Here is a 25,160-nt window from a genome sequence, read left to right on the forward strand (position 1 = left end):
TCCAAATATTCTTTGTAATAAAAACAATATATACTTTTAGTCTTGAATTTTCTTCTTCACAGGGCTATTCTTTTTTTTTTCCCCTCACATGAAGGAAAGAAAGGTAGAAAAGAAAGCCAAGAGATTTGGAGATTCAGCTGCAGAAAGTTGGGAAGTATCTGTTTCTTCTGCTGAAGACAACCAGATGTGAATATGAATTCACAAACATGGTAGAGACAATTATGCAAATGTCTCATCTGACGTTTAGATATTTGGGATTTTATAATAGCCAGTACATCTAGGAATTTTTCATATAACAGCAAAGTTGCTCATGATGCTTTGCAGTTTCACAGTCCTCTCTCACAAAAGTCTGGACAGATCACATCAAGTTGTAAGTAATTATTTGTTTTTGACAACAGAAAATTTATTTTCAAACAGGTGTTGCAGCAGATAGAATAGCAATTCATTCAAAGGGTCAGATCACAGACAACCTTTCTGCTCAGAACCTGATCTCTTGTGATACCAGGAATCAACATGGATGTAATGGTGGAAGTATTGATGGTGCCTGGAGATATCTGAAAACACATGGGTAAATATTTTATCTGGCTGTTCAGGTTATTTCAAATTGAACCAGTTGCTTAAGTTGCAATAAGACAATACTGTAAATGTTCTTAGAACTTTTGTGCTGCTTGGGATACAGGCTCTTCTTTTGAAACAACCTTGAGTAAGCAGCCAGTTGCATGAGACAACATCGTGAATCTTCAAAAAGAATCAAACATCTTTTCTCTATAAAGCAACTTGTAATCATCTCATCCCAAGGTTGTTCCAGAGTGCAACACTCTATTAAGGACTGTACCTAGATCCTTCTTCCTTCAAATCAGATTAGGCAGGGTTAAGAGCTATCAAATTCAGCTAGAACAACAGCTAGAAACTTTAAAATGGGATATAATCATTTATGGAATCACAAAATTATTTTGGTTGGAACTTTGGAGGTGACCTGGTTCTACATTCTGCTCAAAGCATGACTTTGAAATTTAGGCCATGTCCCTGGACACATTTTGAGTACCTTCAAGGATGGAGGTCCCAAAACCTCTCTTGCAGCAGGTCAGTTTGTTTGGCTTATGGTCAAAGATTTTTTCCTACATCAGCATTTCCCTTGGTAGGACTTGACTGTTATCTTCCAGCTTTTCACAGTGCATCTCCAAGAGGTTTTTTCTGTCTCCTCTGTACCTCTCCTTATGTAGATGAAGTCAGGAATTATATTCTCTTTTGGCTTTCTCTTCTCTAAACTGAACAAGTCCAACTGCCTCAGCTCCAGGCCCCCAAGAGCCTTCCACTGGACTTGCTCAGTGTGTCAGTGTCTTTCCCAGGGAACACATAAGTGGAAAATACAGCCCCATCTGCCAAGTAGTAATATGAGGGGAATATTAATTTTTCACAATGTTTTGGTTATGTTCTTGGTAACACAGCCCAGTATTGACTGACCACACTTGCAAGAGGGCTCACTGCTCACTTACAGTCTACTTTCTGATTCTCAGGACCTCATGTCCTTCTTTGTGAAATGACTTTCTACACTGGCAGTACCCTGCCAGTGCCTGGGCAGTTCTGGCTCAGAGGTAGGATTTGCCATCTGTCTTTGTTGAAATTCAGGATATTTCTGTCAGGCTCATTTCTTCAGCCTATTAATGCTGCTTTGAACAGCAGCCATGCATACTAATCACTCCCTAAAATTTTACATCCTCCACAAACTTGCTCTGGTATCTTACATCTGGGTTATCAATCTAACCAGATTGTTAATAGAGATGCAAAAGTGATGCTTTTGTGTTGTCTTCTGGGAAATGTCATTAATAAACAGACACCAGTTACTTTGACCTGTCAACCTTTCAACATTCCAGTTCACAACTGACCTTGTTAGCAATTTACCTAATCCAATAAGCTAGAGGAACACCACATAAACCTGTGCTGAAAATGTCACTAAAGACAGGGCAAATTATAGGTACTGCTTTCCTTATTCTCTATGGAGCCAGACATTCCATCGTGGTCAGACTGTCTCATCATATCATCATTATCATGGTAAATCCACACATCCTGCTTTCAGTCAACTCCTAGAAGTTTGTATGCCTGGAAATTACTTCCAGGAGAATTTCAATAACTGCATTTTACATAGCATATAATTAAATCCTGCTGTTTCTCACATTACCAGGAATTTTTTGTCCTTTCTGTTCCATACCAGAATCTATTTCCTGTCTTGCTTTCATACAATTTCATCCCTTACTCTGATACCTCTGAAACTGACAGACAGAGACATCTCAGGTGTTCTCTCTGTCAACTTTTAATTTTATTTATAAAACAAACAAAGGAAACAGCCATGTCAAGAGCAAAAGAATGTCAGATGTGATGTGTTACAGTTGACATGGCACTCTGGGGATCCAGAAGAAGCCCTGTCACACTATACAAGTGATAACTGCAAACTATCAAACTTTTCTGCAAGTTTCTGCAAGTGTATCAAACCATTTCTGACATGACAAAGATTTTGTATTGTTATGGGGAGTATTTACTTGGAGTGCTCCTCTTTTTCTCTCAGAGTTTTAACACTAAACCAGCTTTCATTTAGGTTTTTAGCAGGAGATCCTTCAGCTGAGTGATTCTACCCAGCAAAGGTCTCTGAGTACCTTGGGAGCTAAGGGCTTCATTTATGAAGAAATGAAAGTTATAACCTGACATTTTAATTGAAAGTACTTTTTAACTGCAATACTTTTCTGTAACTAGAAGAACAGTCTCATTTTATTGAGTAGCTCGTGTTTTAGGGAGAGTAATTGCAACTCTTTCTTTCTCTCTGGAGTATTTTCTTGACTGTTAAAAAAAGGAGCACAAGAATTGCTGGTGTAGATAAGAGAAGCAAGAATAATTTTTATGAGCATTATCTCCACAACAGTTGCAGCATGTTATTTTTAGAGGAAAAGCTGCAAAGAATGCAGTGATAGGACAATCCCCTAGTTTTCTATTCTGACTGTTATCCCTGTGCAGGCACAACTACCATATTAATACAATTCTTCCTATACCAGAGTGTAGTATTATTTTGACTTTAGCACTGTGGTTACTGACATGGCCTGTTTTGCAGAAGCAATTTAAGTATAAAAGAGATAGCTTATTTTTAAAAGAAAAGCAAGGCAGGCTGCAGCTCTATGAGGCACTTTATTATCAACCCAGCTGTTCCCTTGCAGGAGCTTGCTCTGGTGTGAATGCAATAACATTGTTTGACCTGACTGAGCAGCAGTGTGACAGTGGTGTGCTGAGCAGGATTTCTGACTGATGTGAGCCTGGAAACCCAGCGTGAGCCACAGCACCTCAGCTCACACAGCACCTCTTAGAGCTGTCTTTTCACCTCCACACTCCCAAGTACTTGCTTATTGCTCACCCTCATGTTATTCACCAGCCTCTTGCAACTGATCACCTCAGTAAAGAATCTGAAGGGCAATTGTGAAAACTATAATGAATTTTTGGAAGCTATCTAAATCTCCAACAAATCTCAGCAGTACAGGATTGCTTTCTTAGTCATTTATTATGCTTTTTATGTTGCCATGGAGCTAGCTCCAGCCTGTACAACATCACTGTGCTGTGGCAGACTCCTGCTTGCTACCCATTTTTATCCCTGATCATTGATTTGTCATCAAAGTACCACACATATGAAAGTATCTCTACTTACCTATTTTTTATAAACATTTCTAAATTCTGCTTTTATTTCCTCAAGTTCAAATGATATTTCAAAACCAATTCCCACATTTCCAGACACAAATAAACACATTAAGGTAAATATCCAAATATCTTTAGAACAGATACTGGAAGAACACAAGAACAGCACTTCTGGGTCTGAGCAAGAGCTCATCTAGTGTCAAGTGTCTGACAGTAGCCAAGAGAAAATAATATCAAGAACAGCAATAAAAAAATCCAAACCTGATTTGATTCACTAGACCCATAATTTAATCAGTGTTGTAGTTAAACCCCATAATCCATAACCTTTTACCTGTGACAATGAAAGAAAATTGGAAATTTATGGCATACAAGTCAGAAGTGTCTTTTGAATGAGCCCTGTCAAAAAGTCCTTGCTTCCTCACACCTTCAGGTGACTTATTTTTAGGAACTGTTATATTGCAATCATTGTTTCATTATCTCCATACCCTGCAATAGGGAGAAAACACATTGATTTTCTGCAGGGCCTTGTAAATTATCACAGCAGGCATTCAGTGCTGTTTAAAGTTTCTGCTGTTTTGATTTCTGGAGTGTGCTTAGCTCAGATTTTTGATAGATGTTCAGAAAAATCAAGTGCTGACCTAAACTATCCCCAATGAAGTCAGGAAAAGATTTCCATAAAGATCAATGAAGCTAGGCCAGCGCTGAGACCTGGCTTTTCAGCATCACTGAAGACTCAATTAATTAACAGTGCAGTAAGTGAAGCTAAAAATATCACTTTGTCTTCCTCCATTAATTAAAGAATAAATATGTATTCTATTACTAATTATAATTAGTTTTAAATATTTCAGTTACTAGTCATAATTTGGAAGAAATAAGTGTTCTTTGAAAGCATCTATTTTAACTAATAAGGAAAACAAAAAGTTTATATTCATCAAGAATGAGGAAGAAACACTTCACTTTCAGGTAGTATAAAAGTTAGACATGAATGTAAATAGTGCTTCTAATCACAATAGGGCTTAATCTGATTTGTACCTTGGGCTTTTGGCAGTTGCAGGGTATGAGGAAGATGATATTGTTGTTAGCCAGCTTGCAAATACCATAGTCTAATGTTTAGGATTATTTTCTTATCTCACAATTCAATCATATAAATGCAATAAATGCACAAGAATTTTCATTAAATTGAATACACAAATGTGACTTCAAATGAATTCTGTCAAAAATGTATGAACACACTACAGAGTTTTCCTAATTGACCCTGGATCCTGATTGCTTCTAACATTTTTTTTGTATATATGTATCTATATTTGTGCATATAAACATATTCATACCTATTTCTATTTTTCTTCTGTGACTCTTCTAGAAGGGTCTTCTCCCTGTTTACTGTTGTGCCAATGCTTTAGCACATATAAAATCACGATTCAGCAGAAAGCTGTTCAGTTGTGTTCATCAAGGCTGCAGAAATTGTGGCTGGTGAAAAGATTCAAATGTGGCTCTTAGTTCAGAGTGAGAGATCTTATCTGGATTACCATGCAGCTCCAGTGTGCTACTGTGTGTATGTCTACTTTGGGCAGAAAGGAAAAGACATTCTCAGGTTTTCTATCACCAAATGCTAATGGTAAATGCCATGCCTTATTCAAAACAGCTGGAGCATATATGGGCTTATCTTGTAAAACTCCTGACAGCTAAGTATACACAGCCAAGCACAGTTATATCCCACATTGTGTAGAAACATAGTTTCCAGTCCCTCAGGTTCAGAAAGTCCAGTATAATTGATGAGCTACTTAAATACAAATGCTTTTTTAGGACTGACTATTTTAAAGTATTCTGCTTCAGCAAATTATTTACTTATGCCCTGTAAAAGAAATCCTCTCATAGGCCTGCATGGCATTAATGCAGAAATGTGTATATTTCAAAAATTTCTCACAATATTCCACGTGTTCCTTTTCACAAGCCATTTTTGATAAATGAAGCCCATTGACAACATTGGTAATTTATTGATTTTTTTCAGCATGAACTTTCATGCATCACTGATGAGATGAATGTACCAGGTGACAAGTGCTAAATGCATTTTTTACCCTACCTCTCTTTGGAGAAGGGTAGGGAGAGGACTATTGTAATGAAAATTAATCATAAATATCACGTATATCAATTGAAGAAAATGCCATCCAGAAGATGTGCCAGTTGAAGATTCACATTTCTGAAGAATATTACTTGAAATACAACAGCTGCAAAATAATTAAAAGCTTGAAGTAAAATGGCAAAAATGTTTATGCAAGCTTCTTGACAACTTTTTTTTTTTTTAAATACCTGAACAGGGTTGTATCATATGCTTGTTATCCATCATTTTGGAACAAACACCTGGGGCCAGCAGCTGAAAGTCAGTGTTATGTGTCAAGTGAATCAGGAAAAAACCATACAAATGGGCCATGTCCCAATGCTTATGAGAAATCCAATCGGTTATACCGGTGTGCCTCTCACTACAGGGTGTCCTCAAAAGTAAGTTCATGGCATTCATCTGTTCTCTCAACAGTTTTACTCCTTTGGGGTTTGAATATTATCAGGCCTATCAAAATATGTTCACTTAACCTCAAGACTAGAGCTGTAAATTTTCCTTTATTTTGTCCTTGAATTTTCCTAAGAAAAGTTTCCTAAGGAAGTTTTTCAGTTGTACATTATATCTTTAAAGGCGATTCTTTGTGGTCCCATAGAAATTAGAGATAGAAAAGAAGGTATGCAGTCATTACAGTGTAATTGGTCTTCTTAAACATGTTTCTGAAGGTTATGTTAATTTGGTAAACCAAATATTCTCCAGCAGAAATACAAGTACAAAGGTATATTTATACTATATGTATGTGCACACAATGATAAATTAGTATGAGGTTTAATTTTATTTAATGAGTGTTATCTTCCCTTGCTCCCTCTCTTGCTGCTTTCACCTCCTCTCAGGAAACTGATATAATGGAAGAAATCAAGAATAGAGGACCAGTGCAAGGTATGGTAAGTTTAAAGGATAACAACATTATTGAAATAATTAGACTATGCAATTACCTTGTATCAAAATATTAGAAAATGCAAATTATGTGCCAGAGTGAAGAAACTGGTCATATGCACTGTAGTTCATGCAGGGATATTTGATGGGTAAACAGTGGCCCTAAAGGCAGCTTGACTGCATCAGAGCCTATAAAGAGTAAACTGACCTTGAGCTGGACACGTTGAAAATTTGTGCAAAATCTGTGTGCAGCAAATCTGTGTCCTTTTCTCATGGCAGTTCTTTGGTCACTGGTGAAAGAGCAATCTGTGGCTGTGCAGGTGGAATTAAATGTTGGCCAAACTCTGTTCTGTAGGGCTGGGGTTGATTCCCTCACTGGCTAAGGCCAGCCCACCAGACCTGCTCTCCTCTGAAGGCAATACTGAACTATATGAGCCTTCCCACAAATCATTCAGTACTGAAATACCCCAGAATTTCTCATTTCAGAGCCCAAATGCTCTTGTTGATGCCTATCAATTTTGAATTTTTCTGCTGAACTCTGCAATGAAGATCCCTGACCTCTCAGAGGTCAGAAATAAAGACACTTCAGCACTGAGTGGGGAACTGCAAATTTATATTTTTTTAACCTTGGATACTGTCTGTAGGCATGAATGGTGCTGGCAGCAGCTGAAAATGCAGGTTCCTGCTCACAGCCCAGGCCAGTGTAACTAGAGAGATTGATGGATGTGGGGCTTGGGATGATGGAGAAAGGTCATAGTGCAGGATCTCTTGGATGGCTGGCTAATGCAAAACCAAAGAATTTTACTTCAGGGGACTTCTGCATTTCTACTGCCTTTAATTATATAAGGAATTAGCATAATCTTCAATTTATTATTCAAATGGCTTTGATTGTTAGATAGAATTCATTTTGGTGCATCATGGAGTTGAAATTACTTTTTAGAGCTCTTTATGTGGGCAGCTGCAATTAATCTGAAGTTCAGACTTAACACCATCTTTTTTTTTTTCTGTCCAAGTTTGTTTGCTCAAGGAAAATATTATTTCCCACACTGCATTTGATGTAGATGCGAAGACAGTAATTTCTGCTGTTTTTAGAAAATGATAAAAATTAGGATCCTCAAGACAGTTTCAGGCCTCAAATATTGCATTCATAGTCTGTATTTTCACACATTTTGCTGTCTTAATCTGCTAGTACTAAATATTGCACATTAAATAATCAATATTCAGCCATTTGTTAGGATTTAGCCACTCAACAATTCCTTTTTTTTTTTTTTTTTAATTTTAATGCTCTTTGTGTATCAGCTTAAGGTAATGCTGTTTGTAGAAAAATCAAGATCTACATAATGGCATATAACTGAGAGTATGCATCACTGAGTGAAATCACTTGCTGTTTTTTCTTTTGGCTATAATAGGAGTTTTAAATGAATCACAGTTATGACTCTGTAATTTGTCACTGATCCTTTCTTCTATCTTCCCATATTACAAATGCAACCAGGGCAAAAGTCTAATTTTAAAATCATGTCATACTTTTTCTGCAAATGATCTTCAAATACTGAAGGAGGTTTTCCATTATTCACTCACTTGTCATTCCTGAAGAACTTACAGAGTGCTTAGGGACAGTCTTATCTAATGTACCAAGTAATGTTTAATAGCTGGGAATTCAAGATCCTTTCAAGATCATGATGATGAATGGACTTTGATTTTTGGACATATTCAAAGTTAAGAAAAAATATTTTTTTAAGAAAAAAATATTTTTTTAACTACTGTGAAGCAGTAGGTTTAGGAATGTAATTGAAAATTTTGTCATACAACTTTCAAGTTAGAATGACAATTTTTCTCTGACCTACTTCATTGTCTTACATGGTACAGAAATGGAGCAATTAGCATTTTTGGATTCAAAGAAGAAATATTATATTTTTTTAAGAAATCCATTTTCAAGTAAACATAATGCAATTTCACCATTACTTTGAAAACATTCAGATGGACAATATAATATTGCCCACTCAACTTTTTTTTATGGATTTCAGGAAATACTCTGATGGTTATAATGCTGATGTAGGAAATTATCCTCTCTGACACATTAGTCAGTCTTGATTAAAAGAAAGGCTCACACATTGTTGGCAATTCATCAGAGCTTTGACCCCACAAAACTTACAGTTTCAGTTTTGATCTTGGGAAAAATTTCTATATTTGCTAACACAAGAAAATGATCTGTAGAAAGCACTTGGCTATATTAAGGTATAGAGCTAAACTGTTTTCTTTTGTAGCAACTAGTTTTAATTTCTTGTGTCTTTGTATGATTAAAAAGAGACCAAAATTCCTATTTAAGAATTTTGTGCAGGGGAATCCATGGTGGAATCCATCTTTTAATCTGCTGCATCGATAAGCATGATCTGACAAGCTCAGCATGACTGAAGTAGCTCATGCATGAACTATAGTCAACCTTATGAAAATTGCTGCCTTTTCTGATTCATTAATTGTTAATCCATTCAGTTTGGGAAATGCAAACTCTCTCCTGTGTGAGAGGGAACAAAATTAGATGATCACCTTGTCCTGTCCATGTCACAGTCCGTATTAGGACAAAGTCACTGAATGAATGAAAATATTTCAGTGCTAGATCTAGAATTATCATCATCTTTGTCCACCCTATACTTCATGCACCCAGATCAATCTAACTCCAGAGATGATACCATTATTTAGCTCCTGATTGCAAGGTTTTGCATATACATAGGTATATATATTTACACACATATGCAAATGAATGTATACACACACGCAGGTCTGTGCAAGGTATATATAATATATAATCATGGATAAAATTATATCATATAATCTAAAGTTATTCTGGAAATACACTTCAAAAATTTCTACTTCATTTCAATGGAAAAAATTAGGTATGATATCTCTCCACTGACAAGAATGTGTCTCATTTGAGACACAAGTTATATTCTCCTCTGTGCAGTTGAAGGCAGCAACACTGGAAGGAACAGATGGGCTGGGTCTATTAATACACGGCTCCACAGCTGGTGTCACAGCTAAAATGTTGGGGGTTTTTGACAATGGAATGATGGGACTCACCTTTCTCAGAGAGGAAGGGAGTCTTTGCTCAGGAACAGTGGGTCTTATAGGCAGAGCTTCAACCAAGATGTGATGGGGAAGGGTGCAATATCAGGCTTGTCCGTGGCAAGGCAAATGACCTAATCTCACCATGTTTTTGGAGTTCTCCCTCATCCCCTAAAATTTTTTGCTCAATCATATAAAATATGATAGAGGTTGTTGTAAAGATAGTTAATTTCCTTCAAGTTTATGAAAATACTCACTTAAGAAAAACAGATTTGTAAGTATGCCAGACAGAAAAAAATGGCAGGATGAGCTCAACTTACTGGATACTGCAGATCTATACCAGCACATGTTATAAATGATCCAACCACATAAAAAATGGTTAGCAAGGTTCAAGGCTTTAGAAAATTGGATTTCACTGATTCTCATGTTCCAAGGTGTGTGGCAGTTAAATTCATAAGCTAAAAATAAGATGGAATGAAGCTCATATTTAATGCTTCTAATTCACTGGAATCTAAAGGTAATGTAGACCTGAAAAGTATTTTCATTTCTCTGAATCTGGTAGCCCACCATAAAGAAAATGGTACTAAGGTACTGTATGTGGAAAAGAAACCAAGAACTATTTTCTTAATAAACAAATGAATGATGTTCTTTAGAAATACTAAATAGGCATGAAATGCAACTTGTAATCTTCATTATCTTGTTCAAAATTTTCTGTTCATCAGCTCTTTCACCCTACATTTTTATGAAAAAGAGGGATAATTTTTTCCACACTTTTTTTTTTGGTCACAGTTTATACATATATAAACAATCCAATCTTCTTTAAGCAGATTGCTGTGTATTTGATGAATTTTAAGTTTCAGAAAAAGGCATGTCACTCCACCATATTACACAGGAAATACATTTTTTGTTAAATACTTTTCTTGGATATGCAGATGATAGTCAGAACTGAGTAGTTTATATATGAACCTTGTGGAGATTAATGTTATTGAATTAGATTTCAAAATTTGTGTTTCTTCTTACTGCTTTGGAAGAAGGCAATGACAGGGAGTTTCCATGACAAGGAAAACCAACAAACTTGGTAAGAGACCTTAGAGAGAACTCTTTTGAAGTATTTCTATTGGTTCACTCACAGCAGGGCACTTCTGAGAAATTGATGCTTTTAGTGGAATTACAGAGTACACTTGATGCAGTCCAACACACAACAAGAATTTTACTGGTAAAATGCAAGGAGCAACAAATAATAGAAGTAATGTTTGCTGACTGTGGTGATTTTTCCTATTGTTTTCCAGCTATAATGAAAGTGTATGAAGATTTTTTCCTTTACAAAGAGGGAATATATCGACACTCCCAGCAAGCAGGCTCTAAATGGAAAACTCATTCAGTCAAACTCCTTGGGTGAGTAAAGCACATTCTTTTACCCTTTTTCTCTGCCAGTCACGAGTGTAATAAAATGTCAATGACCCCTTTGGAACCCAAAGATTTGATTGTCACAGGTGGAACACTGCTAGCTCCCAACATAAGATGGATGTTTCATTTTTGCCTCGTCTATGAATTTTAGAGAGTATTGAAGAGATGTGTAGACCCATCACCTTTTAATCTACTCTTGCATTTGTTAAAAAAATTCATATATAATGTTTACAGAATAAGCCATTAAACCCCATATAAACATAGTTAACCACACACACACACATAAATATATCTATATCTATATCTATCTATCTATATATATGCACAACATATAAAAATACTCGGATGGGCATTCACAAATATTACTAGTATTCATCAAGTTGTGAACAAAGTTGATATAATTTTCTTCAAATATGCCACCAAACAGAATGCAAATAGAAACATAAAGATTGACAGTGACCTCCCACTTAAATGGCATAGCTTACTAGCACAGAAGTCTGGGCTCTCTGTGCCCTGAATAGAAACCAGCTGCTGCTGAGATGCTGATGATTTATTTGGGAAACTGCTTCAGAAGCATATGTGTAGTAGACTAGTGGATTTCCTCTCAAATGCAGACCAGGGCCACTATGTTAAGAAGACAAGTATCTAATAATGCATATACTTGAATTACTGAACAAACCACAAGACTCTATTTTTTGCCATGGAGGGAATATGTGAGGGTGAATTTATTAAATCAGGGATTTAATACACAGAAAAATGACTGTAGAATCTCAAGCAAATATTTTATTGGTGGTCTAGAATATCATATAAATAATGATTCAATGTGTGTTATGAAGGTTACTGAGGATATTTTCAACAACTACTTCAGGAACATAACATTTCAAAATAAGGTGCATTTTATGCTTGTGATCTTAGTGAAGACATCTTCATGAAGGGCATGGGAGTGCCTATGGTTGTGGAAACTGCTGGCTACGGATTACAAAAGTGTGCTTGATAGTGGCTTAGAAACAAAGAGAAGCAGAAGGGTTATGTAAGACCATATTTGATACTGCTGCAAAAAGTATTAACTCAGGCTAATAGAGGAAAAACTCCCAATTTATCATTATAGAGAATATTGTGAAGCAATGAAAAAAAGACACTGGACTTTAGTGTAGAAAAATGAAGCACTGAATTAGGAAAAGATGTTTATGGAGGACAGATGGTATGTGTTGGTTTTGTGTGTATATTTAAGCAGTGGGAAACCAATAACATTAGACAGTAAAATTTGCAGTGCAATTTAAATACTTTAGCTCTGGCATAAGCTGCTGCGAGGCTGTGAGTTCAGCTGTTGGGATGGTTGTGAAATATCCTTGGTGCAAGCACAGGGTGATAACCACTATTCCCTGAGACAAGCTGCTCCACATTTGTGCAGAATAACCTACCCAGATGAGTGATTATGCAAGAATGGTGCCAGGGAATAAAGAGATGGCTGAGGAGGGAGGGTGGAGGAGATAACTAACGTGCCAACCATGCATACCAACCATAGGAAGTTCAACAAAGGGAAAGTCCCAGATTCTGCACCCTATTCAGGGCAACCCTGGATGTATGGACAGACTGGGGAATGAGATGCTGGTAAGCAGTGCCACAGAAAGGGACCTGGGGATCCTGGCTAATTGAAAGTTGAATATAAATCAGCAGTGCCCTGGCATCCAGGAGAGCCAACCCTGTCCTGGGGGCATCAGGCACAGCATCACCAGCCAGGCAAGGGAGGGATTGTCCTGCTCTGCTCTGAGCTGGGGACAGTTTGGACACTGCATTATAAGCAAGATATATTAAACTATTAGAGAATGTCCCAAGGAGGGCAACAAAGTTGGTTAAGGGCCTTGAGGAGAAGCTGCATGAGGAGCAGCTGAGGGCACTTGGTCTGTTCAGCCTGGAGGAGACTGAGGGGAGACCTCACTGCAGTCACAGCTTCTTGTGAGGGGAAGAGGAGGGGCAGACCCTGATCTCTGCTCTGTGCTGACACTGACAGGACTGAGGGAATGGCCTGAAGCTGTAACAGGAGGTGTAGGGTGGATATTAGAAAGAGGTTCTTCACCCAGAGGGTGGCTGGGCACTGGAGCAGCTCCCCAGGGCAGTGTCACAGCACCAAGCCTGACAGAGCTCAAGGAGTGTTTGGACAGAGCTCTCAGGCACGTGGGGTGACTCTTGGGGTGTCCTGTGCAGGTCCAGGAGTTGGACTTGATGATCCTTGTAGGTCTCTTGCAAGTCAGTATATTCTGTGATTCAGTATTTCTGTGCTCAAGTGGATGATGATTTAAATAGGAACTGACAGGCTGTGCAAAGAAAAGACAGCAATCCTTAGGCAAGGGGCCACTCTGAGCAAAATCTGAGTGCCTTGACTGAGACACAGGATTGTGTTAGTCACTGTTAAATACAGAGTAGGAGGAAAGATGAGTAGTCTGATGTACTGAAAAAAGATGTAAGAAGTGAAGGAAAAAGATGAAAACTGAAGATGATATACAGTAAACCTCAGACTTGTTCAGTGTTTAATATGTGGGGAATGCATTGACTTAATAAAACATTTACCTAATTTGTATATTGCTGAAGTATCCAACGGGTCCAACAATATAAAGGGTTACCAATCCTTGAAATGTCTAATGTGCAAACATTGTGGCCTCCAAGATTGTGTCATATGAAAATATTTTCAGAGCTGTTTAACTGCAAAAATGGAATTAGATCCTGAGAGGTTGGAGGCTCTTGGAGCCTTAAGGTGTTTCTAGCATTCATAAATCCAGCCATAAAATGTGATTCTGCATCATGAACTCTAAACCACTTCTTTGTATAGATTTTAATGTATTCAGGATTAAGCCATCACTTTTTAATATAAATTCTTTGTTTCAATGAACAAAATATGTGTTGTAGGTGTAAGTTCTTTGTCACTCACATATAGCTTGGAAGCAAAGGAAAATTTAGACTGCTTGACCTCAATAAAAAAACTCATGGGAATCTCATCATAGTTTTACTTCATACAAAAATACTGATGCATATTTGCATTTTGCTTAGCTGATATGGCTCCTGGAGAGACAAAAAGAGAGACATGCTGATAGATAGGATAGAAAATACAGTTTTGTGTTTAATGCTTATTGTAGGCTCATTTTTATTTATAATCCCTTCCATAAAAGAGATTCAATACTTTTAAAAGTCATAATAATGAATGACCATATTAAGCTGCTATTTGTAATATCTCAGAAACATTTTTGAAAATGCCTTAAATTGCCCATGAATTGTGCAACATATAAGGCAATGGAGTGATAAGATGTGAGTACATTTTGGTGAAACTTGCAAGAGCTATTTGTACAAAGCTAGAAATGCACATACAAACTGCCTAATTGATCATTGGGCCAGAAGGATTTTAAATGTTTAGACTGGCTTCCCTTGCTCTGCAACGTGAAATTGCAAGTTATTTTCTATCATTCAAAGGCTTATTTATAAAATCAGCTGTGACAAGACTGGGAGTCTATCTCCAGTGAAGCACTGCGTGACCTCAGGCTCAGGGTGAGAACCTGAAAAGATGGAATAGCATGGAATGAGGAGAGGAAAATGTGGAACAGCCAGGTGGAGGCTGTTGGGGGAGCAGGGTGTCTGGGTTTGGTCACAGTCTCTCTAGTGAAATAGGGCTTTCAGTAATCTGAAGGTAGGATGGACTCACTCACTAATATTTAGAGAGAGCAGGATCTCTCAGGCAGTTTCTGTGTCAGTATTCCAGTCAGGGAATAAGCAGAAAAAGTGAGTAATGGAGACTGGGATACATAACAGCTAAGTTTTGACATAGAAAAGTTCAATTCCCATGCCTCAGCGAGTTTCCCTATATCTTTTATTGACATTAATCTGCCCTATCTTAAGTATCTAAAGGTGAGCTGAATTGCTTTGTTGGATCTGATTTCTCCTTGAAGACTATAAAATAATCTATGGGATGACATCACACTTAGATAGCTAACATGAAAAATTCAAGATTAGATTAGAGAAATCCCACATGCAATGGCCTCATAAAGTCCCTTAAAACCAAAATGACTGTTACATTATATTCATGGTAAGATGGTATTTCCAGAATGTCTTGCATATGTATGTGTGTATGTACATACATGCATATGTGAATCGATACATAGACAATTACAGCTCTTAATGACAACAGAATGAAAGTCAGTTAAAGAGGCACAATGAAACTGCAAATGGCAAATGGGACTAAGGAGGACAAACTATTAGTTTGGTAATTTTCATTTTTTTATTGGCACCCTCCTATTTTAAGAAGACTGATGGCTGAAAAATAACATATGGAACTGTCATTTTTATCTCAAGGTCTCTTAATTTAAAAAAGACTAAATTCACATCAAAGATGAGCTTACTGGTAAATTTCTTTCAGATCTGTACATTTAAGCTAGGATTTCCAATCAAACCTGTCATATTTATTCTATACCAGATTCTATGCAATTTTTTTTTAATTTTTTTTTTTTGGTCGGTTGGTTAGCTGGGTTTTTAAAATTTTATTTCCTCTTCTTTCTAGTCTTCTGGCTTTCTTAGTTCCATCTGGGAAAGTAAATGCAATAGGAAAAGAAAACCTGGGGAGGATTTGTTGGTATAAAATGCTGTAGTCTGTTTGGTAAGGAAAGTTCAGTTCAGTCAAGGAAGTACATTGGATGGAGTATCTGTGGTTCTGGTTCAAACAAATCTCTTTTCAAAGTTAGTGAAGTAAATATTCCATCATGAATGTTTGCAGTTTGTTCAGACAAATCTCTCAGACTTTTATTTCAGAATCACTTTAGTATCAATGCCAAGATACAATACATGATCCGCACCTCACTAAAAAGCTGGAGATGGTGAAGCCATGGCACTGAAAAATCCAGGAAGGTCTCAAAAGCCCAGGCCTTTGGCTGCTATTAAATCTATGGACTATCACTTTAAGGCTTGAAGGAAACAAGAAAATAATATTAAAAGCCTTGATAAAATCTTTCATGAACAAGATATATTTTCAATCCTTGAAAGGAGCTCAGAATGACAAAAGACTTTAATAAGAGGACACTGAGATGTTCATTATCTGGAAACACATTTCCCCTTCATTTTAATTGTCAGTTCACTGAAAGATTTAAGTGGAATAATGCAGCAGATTAAATGGCTTAGCCAAATACTAAACTGAAACTTCTATGCCCTGAAAAAAACATTGGTTGAATGTTTAACACAAAAAGCCATACTAATGGAGATAAAGTTGGTATGTGAGGCAAAGAGCTTGTGGTTTATTGTTGAGGAGAAAACCAGACAGAGCAACAGCATTCCAACATTTAATGCATAATTAAATGATTCACCTATCCCAAGTCCAAAGTCCAAAGTCTTGACTACTGTTAATGACATCTGGGGTTTTGCTTTGGAGACTCTATTTTTCTCTATATTTTTCTCTTTAGTTGCCCTCACTCCAGCTTACAGTCAGAATAACTAAAACCAAGTAACATCTTAAACCACCAAAAGTCATAACCCAAACTGTTTTGTTCTTGAATACAGAAACCTGGGCTTGAGTTCCCTTTTTCTTTTATGGGGAAAAAATAATTACTTTTTCATTGTCAGACAATCAACATCAGGTATTATAGTTAAAAATTAAACAGCAAGACTCAAAACATTTTACAGCAAAGAGAAATACATGAGGAGATCAAGGGGAAAAGATAAAGTGTCTGATGATTCATGAAGTTAAATTCATGATTCTGTCACCCATACAATTCCTTACAGTAGATCTGTGGGATCTGTGGGAGTGATTTAACTGTTGGCTCACTGACTGAATTTGACTCACCTCTCATGCTGAAAAGTCTATTCAAAACTACAATTTAAAATTCCAGCAACCACTTCCTAAGCAGCTTTCTCTTGCAGTGAACATTAGTCAGTGGCTAACCTTCTTATTTTTAATGCAAGATTAAAATTAAACTTTTGTCTAATTGAGTAGATAAAATTGCCAGCATTCAGAATAGGGCATGACCTACAATAGTTACACCTTTTTTTTCTCTGGTAGCGTGATCACAGTTACACAACCATATCCAGGAAAGAAACTGAGATAAATTTTGGACTGCATATATTTCTGTCCAGCAAGCAGTTTAAATCCTTGGTTAATGCAAAGCATTGACTTCTAATAACTACTAATCTTCATAAATTAGCTCAAGATCTAAGATCTGCCATTCCTCTCTATTTTTAAGGCTGTATTTGTTTTCAGTTCATATCTTTAGTCTTAAGAAGTCAATTTGTATGATATTATTTATAATTATCTTCAGAAGTCCTCACTATATTTGCTGTTAAGAGCATTTTACCTACAAAAGTGAGTGTAAGTACACTTGAACATGGTTTCTGTTATCTGCCAAAACACCTCAGTTTTTAAGCCACTGCTGATAACCCTTTTTATTGTTTGGTTATATTTCCCACTTTTTATTATTTTCTTCAATGATTAATTATCAGCTTACTTTTATCCTCATAGGTTTTTTTTATGCTTCTCTTGTGAAGTCCACCTTCAATTTAGTGGTGTAGCTTATTGAAAAACAAACAAAGAAATGTTCAAATAAAACCAATTTCCCTTCTCTGTAACATGACTCAAAGGCTCTGTATTCTAGTTTTTTACCTGTCAGGCAGAGTTGTGTATTCTGGGCCTGCTCCTACAGATTTAATATCAAGGGAAAGTTATTACTGAAAAGGACAGCTGAGATGCCTCTACTATTTAAAATTGGACACAACATTATGAAAATAATTTTATATAGGGCCACAAGTACTCATCCTTTTATTTGAAAGAGCAACAAAATTCTTTTTACAGAGTCATTTCGAGCAGTTTTCCTTGGAGTAAATGGAAACACATTGCTTAGTTTTTTTCCTGAAGAGGGACTGAATGTGGTTTTGTGAAATTACTTTTTTTTATTCACGGTTATTTTTGATTGAAGATTGTGATAGCTGTTTTTGGAAAAGCTACTTGGAGTGTTTCTCACAGAATATCACAGAATATCTTTGCCAGAGAGAAGAAAACTCCCTTTTAAAAGTAATTTTCAGTAATTGATAGACAAACCTTCTTAATGATTTCTTAAAATCTCTTTTTTTTTTTCCTTAAAAATAAAAATTGAAAGTTTGGATATGAAATGGTGTCATGATTTAAGCCCAGCTGGAAATTGTCTCAATTCCATCTCTCCCCCCACACATCCCAGTGGAATGGGGGATAAAATCAAAGTAAAACTTGTAGATTAAGATAAGAACAGTTTAATAATCAAAAATAGTGTAAAATACAACAATAATGGCAAGTGATAATAAAAAGAGAAAAAGAAGTGCTGTACAATGCAATTGCTCACCACCTGCTGACCAACACCAGAACCCCCTTCCTGAACCCAGACTGGACACTTTTCTGGGGATCTTCCCCCTGCTTATGTATTGGGAATGAATTCTGTGGTGTGGAATATCCTTTTGGTCACTTCTGGCCACCTGTCCCAGGTAGGATCCTTCCTAGTTTATTTTGTATTCCTCTTTACTAGAGGATAGATCATGAGACAAAAGGAGAAAAATTCCTTAGCAAAACCCAAACCATCAGTGTATTATCAACATCTTCTCAACTCTCATTCCAAATCCAAATCACAGTCCTGCAACAGCTACTGAGAAAAAAATTAATTCTATTCTAGCTGAAACCAGGACATACCACTGAAAGGTTTTCCTAAAAATACCAGAGATAGGGACAATAATGACCTAAAGCCTTGCAAAAATAACCCTGAGAAATTCCTGTCTGTCCAAGTCCAATGAGATCCAGCATCTCTTTGCTTTTAAAATGGCATTCATTTGGAGTAAATATCAAGCTGGAACAGTAAAAAAAAAAAATTAAAAAAATAAAAAAAAAAAAAAAAAATCAAAAAAAAAAAAAAAAAAAAAAAAAGTAAAATGCAATATTGTTCTCTAATGGATGTGGTCCAAGAATGTGTCAACTGACTTTAAGGTCTCTGTCAATTCCTCTTGGGAACTAATTCCACTGGGAGTTTAGTTACTTCTTTAAAGTCCTTCAGAATTAGGCTTTTTTTGTTCGTTGGTTGGTTTTGATTTGTTTTGTTTGGTCAGGGGTTTGTTGTTGTTGTTGTTGTTGTTTTGGTTTTTTTTGTTTTGGTTTTTTGTTTTTTTTTGTTTAATTTTGGTTTTGAAGATTTTGAGGGACCAGTCAGCACTTTTTCTGAGCTGCTACTCTGCATGGAAAATGATCTGGAATGCTATCTAGAGTAAAGTGGATGCAGCCATCACTACTGCTGGAGGTCAAGTAGGGGATGTGGAGGGAGAGCAATGGGGGGACCACCAAATTGTATCAGGAGAGTCTGTCCTATCTTCTCTTTACCCACCCTTTGCAAAGAAGAAGACAACAAATATATCTGCCCTGAGCCCTCTCTCCTGATGGGTGAACAAAGCCAGCTCCCTCAGCCTCTCCTCATACATCCTGTGCTCCAGACCCCAAACATCTCAGTGGACTCCTGCTGGTCTTGTTCCAGCCTGTTAATGCCTTTCCTGTGTGGGGAAGCTCAAGACTGAGCACTGAACACAGAATGGCAGTCCCAAAAAATCAGTCACTTCTCTTGACCTGCTGGCTGCACTCTATATTTTAATTTCATATACTTTTATTTAGAGTATTTGATGAATACCCATAGACATTGATTAATGAGAAAGCAGTTCTTTCTAAACTGTAAATAAAATGCATATGTCAAGTGCCTATGTATCTATGATGAGACAAACTCTGGGAAATTAGATTCATGGATATGTTATAGTCAAGGATTAAAAAACGGCCCTTCTCTATCTTGGCTTCTAAGTCTTCTTTCACTTAAAAACATTTCTGAGAATCAATAAATTCCTATCAATGTATGAAACTAGAAGTCGACTCTTTTAGAAAATAACAGATGTTAGAAAAACATTTTATCACAGGAATGTGACCCTGTGGGAACTGGTCATCATCATGCTCAAGCAACTGGGAGAAATTACGTGTAGTTTGAAATGCAGGAATACATGAATATAAATTCAAGGCAATTTTTCTCTGTCTTTGAGAAATGTTGGACTTTCACATTGCAGCTAATGTAATTTCTTTTAGTAAAACAACCATGAGTAAAGAAATAAATCTGAACTTCATATGCAATTCAAAAGCCTATAACTTTTTTTTAAATTTATAATCACGACAGATTGTATCTGAAATATATTTGGCAAAGAAATGGCAATTATTGATAATCTCTGAGCATTCATATGGTAATGAAAAGAAAATGCATCATGAGGCCTCTTTTAAAAAAAATAAACTGCATTCCATGGTCATTATGGCAAACATTATTTTTATGATTCCTTGAATTTTATGATCAGTAGCTACAATTTGTGCTTGAAAGTACAATCCACACTTCAATTCTCTTAGTCACCAATTTGTCTTCCTTTTCTTTTTTTTCTTTGGCTGGAAGTGCAGGTATTCCATGTAAATGACAGTTCACTGTTAACCAAGGAGAGTTGATGCCACTGTTGCTGTTCAAATAAAAGGGTGACAGAAAAATCCCTATTTCCCCATCCATAGTGTGGGGTTTATCATCATATTTTTGCTGGCTGCCTTTGAAAATGACTGGAGCACTGCAAATACAGCTCAAACATGCAGTATTTATGGGATATACACCAGTAAACACTCTATCAATTGCATTTGATATATCCCAGGATTAATTTTACACTGGGGAAAACAATCTAAAAGTTCGCATCTTTGGTTTTCTGTTTATTTGTGCCCTTTCATGGACATTGAACCATCATGAGCTGTGAATAGTAACTAGACAAGCATTTGTTGCATAAATTCAAAACAAGAAAGAGGTCTTAAAGCTCCAGCAGAAAAACCACATGTACTTAACTACCTAAGGTGTGCAGTGCAACTCTTGCTCACTGAAAGACATCCAGGTGATTGGGTTGGAACTTCTGCCCTGTGTATAAAGTGAGATCTAAAAATCAGAGTTCAGCTACAGCTATCCCCTATGAAAATCCTATCACTTGGCAGGTGGGGAAAATTTATTGTATGATTTCATAGATATTTCCACAAAAGTTAGCATGACAAAGATGACAAAAACATTGACCACCCACCCCCCCCTTGACACACACCATGTAATAACGATTAGACTGTCAGCAGTTCAATGTGATCTGAGAAAAGCTAGGAATATTTTCAGTCCCAACTCACCAGCTACTTCTGTAAAGGTTCTGGAGACTTTTAACAAAAATGTTCATAGTAATCTTCAGCTGAGTTGAAGAAATATTGTTCACATCATTTTCAATAGTCCTACACAGTTCAGCAGGAAAGCTCTCCAGAAGAGAGATCCTGTCAATGAAAAGAGATTTTTGCAATGAAAAACTAAAACTAGACTTGTGTTAAGCTTTTGTAATAACGAATGGGAATTTGACTTGTGGTTAGCAGGTCAGCAGGTAACCTCACTTGAATCATCAGGGTTTTTTACTCACGCTTTGTTCTGATACTGGCAATTATGACAAATACCTAAGACAAGCTTTTGTTTTCTGATTGCTTGTGTCATGAAAATACCATTCTTTTCTAAAAGGTGGGGAGCATTACGTGACAAAAATGGACAGAACCAGAAGTTCTGGGTAAGTGAATACTTAGGTCAGTGTTTGGAAGCAGAAGAAAAAAGATCCCAACAATACAGCTCATCTGAAATCTACTTTTTTACTTTCATTCATGCTCTCTGCATCTATTTTTTTCCTTTACCTTAAAATGTCCTGCATAATTCTATTCCCTCTCTGGCAACTTTTATCATGCTGACCCTCAAACTAAAGCATCACCTACCTCAATTTCAAAGTCTGTTTCATCCCACCTATACCTGTGTTTTTTCCTACCCTGCCTTTTCTGTTTCAAATCTTATCCAAATTTTCAATTGTTATTAAAAATTTCTATGAAAAATCAGTTCATTTTGATGCCTGCAAATGAAAGTTAGTAAAATTAATCGATAGTATTTTAACAAATATTTGGAAAAGACAAATTTTCTATTTAAACAGTCTTGGCAATTGTTATCCAGCCATCAGAATAAGCCTCAAAACTAAAACCAATCATACTAAGAATATTTCCTTTAAGCCGTTCAGAGTAAGTCAAATTTTATCACTTGGATTATGACTAACAGCATATCCCATTATTCCTGCATTCATCTGAAGGTACTTTGGTGTTTACATAGCTGATGGCAGGGCTTATGGTAGGTAGTTTCACTGGTATCAAAGCTAAAACCTGCTGAGACTTCATCAGAAAATAAATTGCTCAATATGTCAATAGCTACTTGAATAAAACTTAATTTTTTAAAAGTCAGCTTTATATATACATATATATATAAATCTATCTTTGGTGTATTTTTAACAGGTTAGTTGCAATTGGAATTCTGACCATTATTGTTTAAATAACCACTTTTACCAGCAAAGAGCTGAATATCCATTTAATGATTTCTGCTTCAATTTATCAAACTGTCTTGTAGAAATGCTATTCCATTTTTACTAACCCTAATTTTGGAACTGGAATTTTGATCAAACCAGAAAAGGAACAAATTACTAGAAATAAGAAAAAAATACACGCTAATTCTCAGCGCACCCAATCTGAGAGACTTTGTTTCTTAAAAAGTAAGCTAACAAAAAGAGATTAATTTTGCACTTTGCATCTTGCACCTTGCATTTAAAATAATATTTTAAAATGAAAACTGGTAATTTTTTTCTGCCTTGTTTACTTTTAGATTGCTGCAAATTCCTGGGGAAAATCCTGGGGAGAAAATGGTTATTTTAAGATTCTACGTGGACAAAATGAGTGTGATATTGAGAAGCTGATTTTAGCTACTTCAGGACAGCCATAATTTATCTGTACCATATTCTGCTTGATGTATCTATTCTTTCCATTGTTGTATATTGAGTCTTTGTGGGGAAATAATAAAGTCTTCTATAAGTTACCCTTCTATTAGCCCTTATGAGGTCTTCCTGGAATGCACTGTAGGCATTAGAGCACTCTTAGATCTCACCTAGTACAAGCAGCCCTTTTGTCTAAAAGCATGTTATCTCCAGGACTACTGAAAACCTTGATGGCTCACAGAGCAGGAAGTCACCTCCTGATTGAAAAATGCCTGAAAAAAATGGAATTACACTGTTGGCATTAATCTCTTTGCAATAAATATTCCAATCAGAAATTATTTCAGAAGTATTATGTGCTCTTCCAAACAAAATTGTCTCAGCTCACGGTCATACTGGGTAGTAAATTCCAAAGAAATGTAAGTAGTTCTGATCCTGCAGCTGAAGAATTATTTCCTACAACTAAGTAGATAAGTTGTACCTATGTATCAATATCTCATCCAGGAAATTAATTTTTTTCTAGATCCCACAAAGTCGATGCATTTGGTGTAATCCAAAAATTGCTTGCAGTGAAAGACTGCTGTTCCTGCAACCACAATCAAAACTGTACAATTTTAATAATGTTTTAATTGAAATAAAATGAAGAAGAAAATGTAATTTCTCCTCAATTCAGTCTAGACTAGACCAATTCCTGAACTGCTTGCCTTCCACTCCCTGTTTAACCTGAGAACAGGAACGTGCCAACATTCCCAAAAGCCTGTTGCAAACAGAAAAAGATAAAAAGACATTCTGTTGTTTGTCTCTACTGACATATCTGCAATCCAGGCACATTTCCTGGTATTGGTGATCAGGATCACGAGTGCAAGTGAGACACCTAGAACTCCTAAAACTTCCATAGCTACTTCTGTCTGAAGAAGCAGCTTTGACCCACACCCCCTCCTATAAGCATTGCTGCAGATCTTGACAAGCTTGAGGACTATTTTGCTAATTTGCTAATTAAAATATTGATATTAAAACTATTGACGTAAGAAGAAATTAAATACTTTCTAGCCTTTTCAGATTCAATTAATCCAAAGGCTAAATGCCAACTGGAATAAAATTATATCTGACAGAAAACACGGCACATTAAATAAGTGGGGGGAAAAAGCTGCCATGAAATATAAGTGAACAAAGAATTTCCAGGTATCTCTTCAGTGTATTGAATAATGTTAACTCTTTCTAGAATTAGAACCTGTTTTCTAATGTCACCAGCAAGTTCATTCAAGAATCTTTCATGGTGGTGGTATACAACAAATACCCATGCCTCTGAAATAATCTCTCTTAAACTAAAGTTGGGTGACAATTTATGTTGTATCACTTAGAGGAGCTATTGTTAAAATGTCAATACCATACTGCAGCACAACAAGCCTCCTACGGCCTTTAGTGTCATATAGTAAACTGAATTTAGACACAAAAAACCTTTATCACTTGAAATTTGTGCTGACAACACACGAGCACATTTGTAGCAAATTGTAACACAAGCAATTTTAGAAGCTCTTAATGCTCTGAGAGAAATAGCTCTTGTATTTTTAGTGAGCTAAGTCAGTATTTGAGATGAAAGTGTACCGAATCATCTGCACACCTATTTCCCAACCTCTTGGTATGTATTGATTCCATAAATGCCAAGATTTCAGAAGAGGAGAATTTAACTTTAGAGTGAATGACACTGTAAAAACATGTTCAGTAAACTCTGGGGGGGACTATTGATTTCAACTTCAAATTGCTTTGCACTGTTGTGGCTTTTACTTTTGCTAGTGGCTTTTGCTGCTCCTGATTTCCTTATGAGACCCTAAGATCTGGTCTGTAATGTTAAGCTATTTATTTAGGATGGTTGCTTTGTCCTGGCTGCCCATAGTGAGATTCCTCAAGGAGAGCTTCCCTGGCGCGTTGGTTTCACGTGCTAGGGGATGGAGCCGCCTGAGGGAAGCCGCACTAGGCCGGGGGGTAGGAGGGGCTGTCCCGTCTCTGAGGGCTTCCCCTGTGGGCTACGGGGACAATTGGAGAGCGGATTTGGTGATGGACAGCTGGGGAAACCAATTGAAGGTTGTTTCGCTTTCACAAATCACATTAGATTAAGTTGACTGTTCTTTTATGGTTTCCGGCCTCTGGAGGTGCGGCGTTCTCTGGCTGGGGCCCCAGCCCG

At 36.6% G+C, this 25,160-nt stretch overlaps 1 protein-coding gene across 1 annotated transcript in view; it reads left to right on the forward strand.

Moving 5' to 3' along the window:
* The window catches only part of TINAG (tubulointerstitial nephritis antigen), a 38,123-nt gene extending 14,804 nt beyond the window's left edge, over window positions 1–23,319 (forward strand). Inside the window, exons 6-11 of the mRNA XM_056486448.1 lie at window positions 418–568; window positions 5,988–6,168; window positions 6,619–6,664; window positions 11,011–11,116; window positions 21,703–21,748; window positions 22,873–23,319. Coding sequence (XP_056342423.1) covers window positions 418–568; window positions 5,988–6,168; window positions 6,619–6,664; window positions 11,011–11,116; window positions 21,703–21,748; window positions 22,873–22,989 — 647 coding nt within the window. The 3' untranslated portion in view covers window positions 22,990–23,319. The remainder of the gene's footprint in view (window positions 1–417; window positions 569–5,987; window positions 6,169–6,618; window positions 6,665–11,010; window positions 11,117–21,702; window positions 21,749–22,872) is intronic.
* The last annotated feature ends 1,841 nt before the right edge of the window (window positions 23,320–25,160 follow it).

Source organism: Oenanthe melanoleuca, chromosome 3 (assembly GCF_029582105.1).
Source record: "Oenanthe melanoleuca isolate GR-GAL-2019-014 chromosome 3, OMel1.0, whole genome shotgun sequence".
Classification (NCBI taxonomy): Eukaryota; Metazoa; Chordata; class Aves; order Passeriformes; family Muscicapidae; genus Oenanthe; species Oenanthe melanoleuca.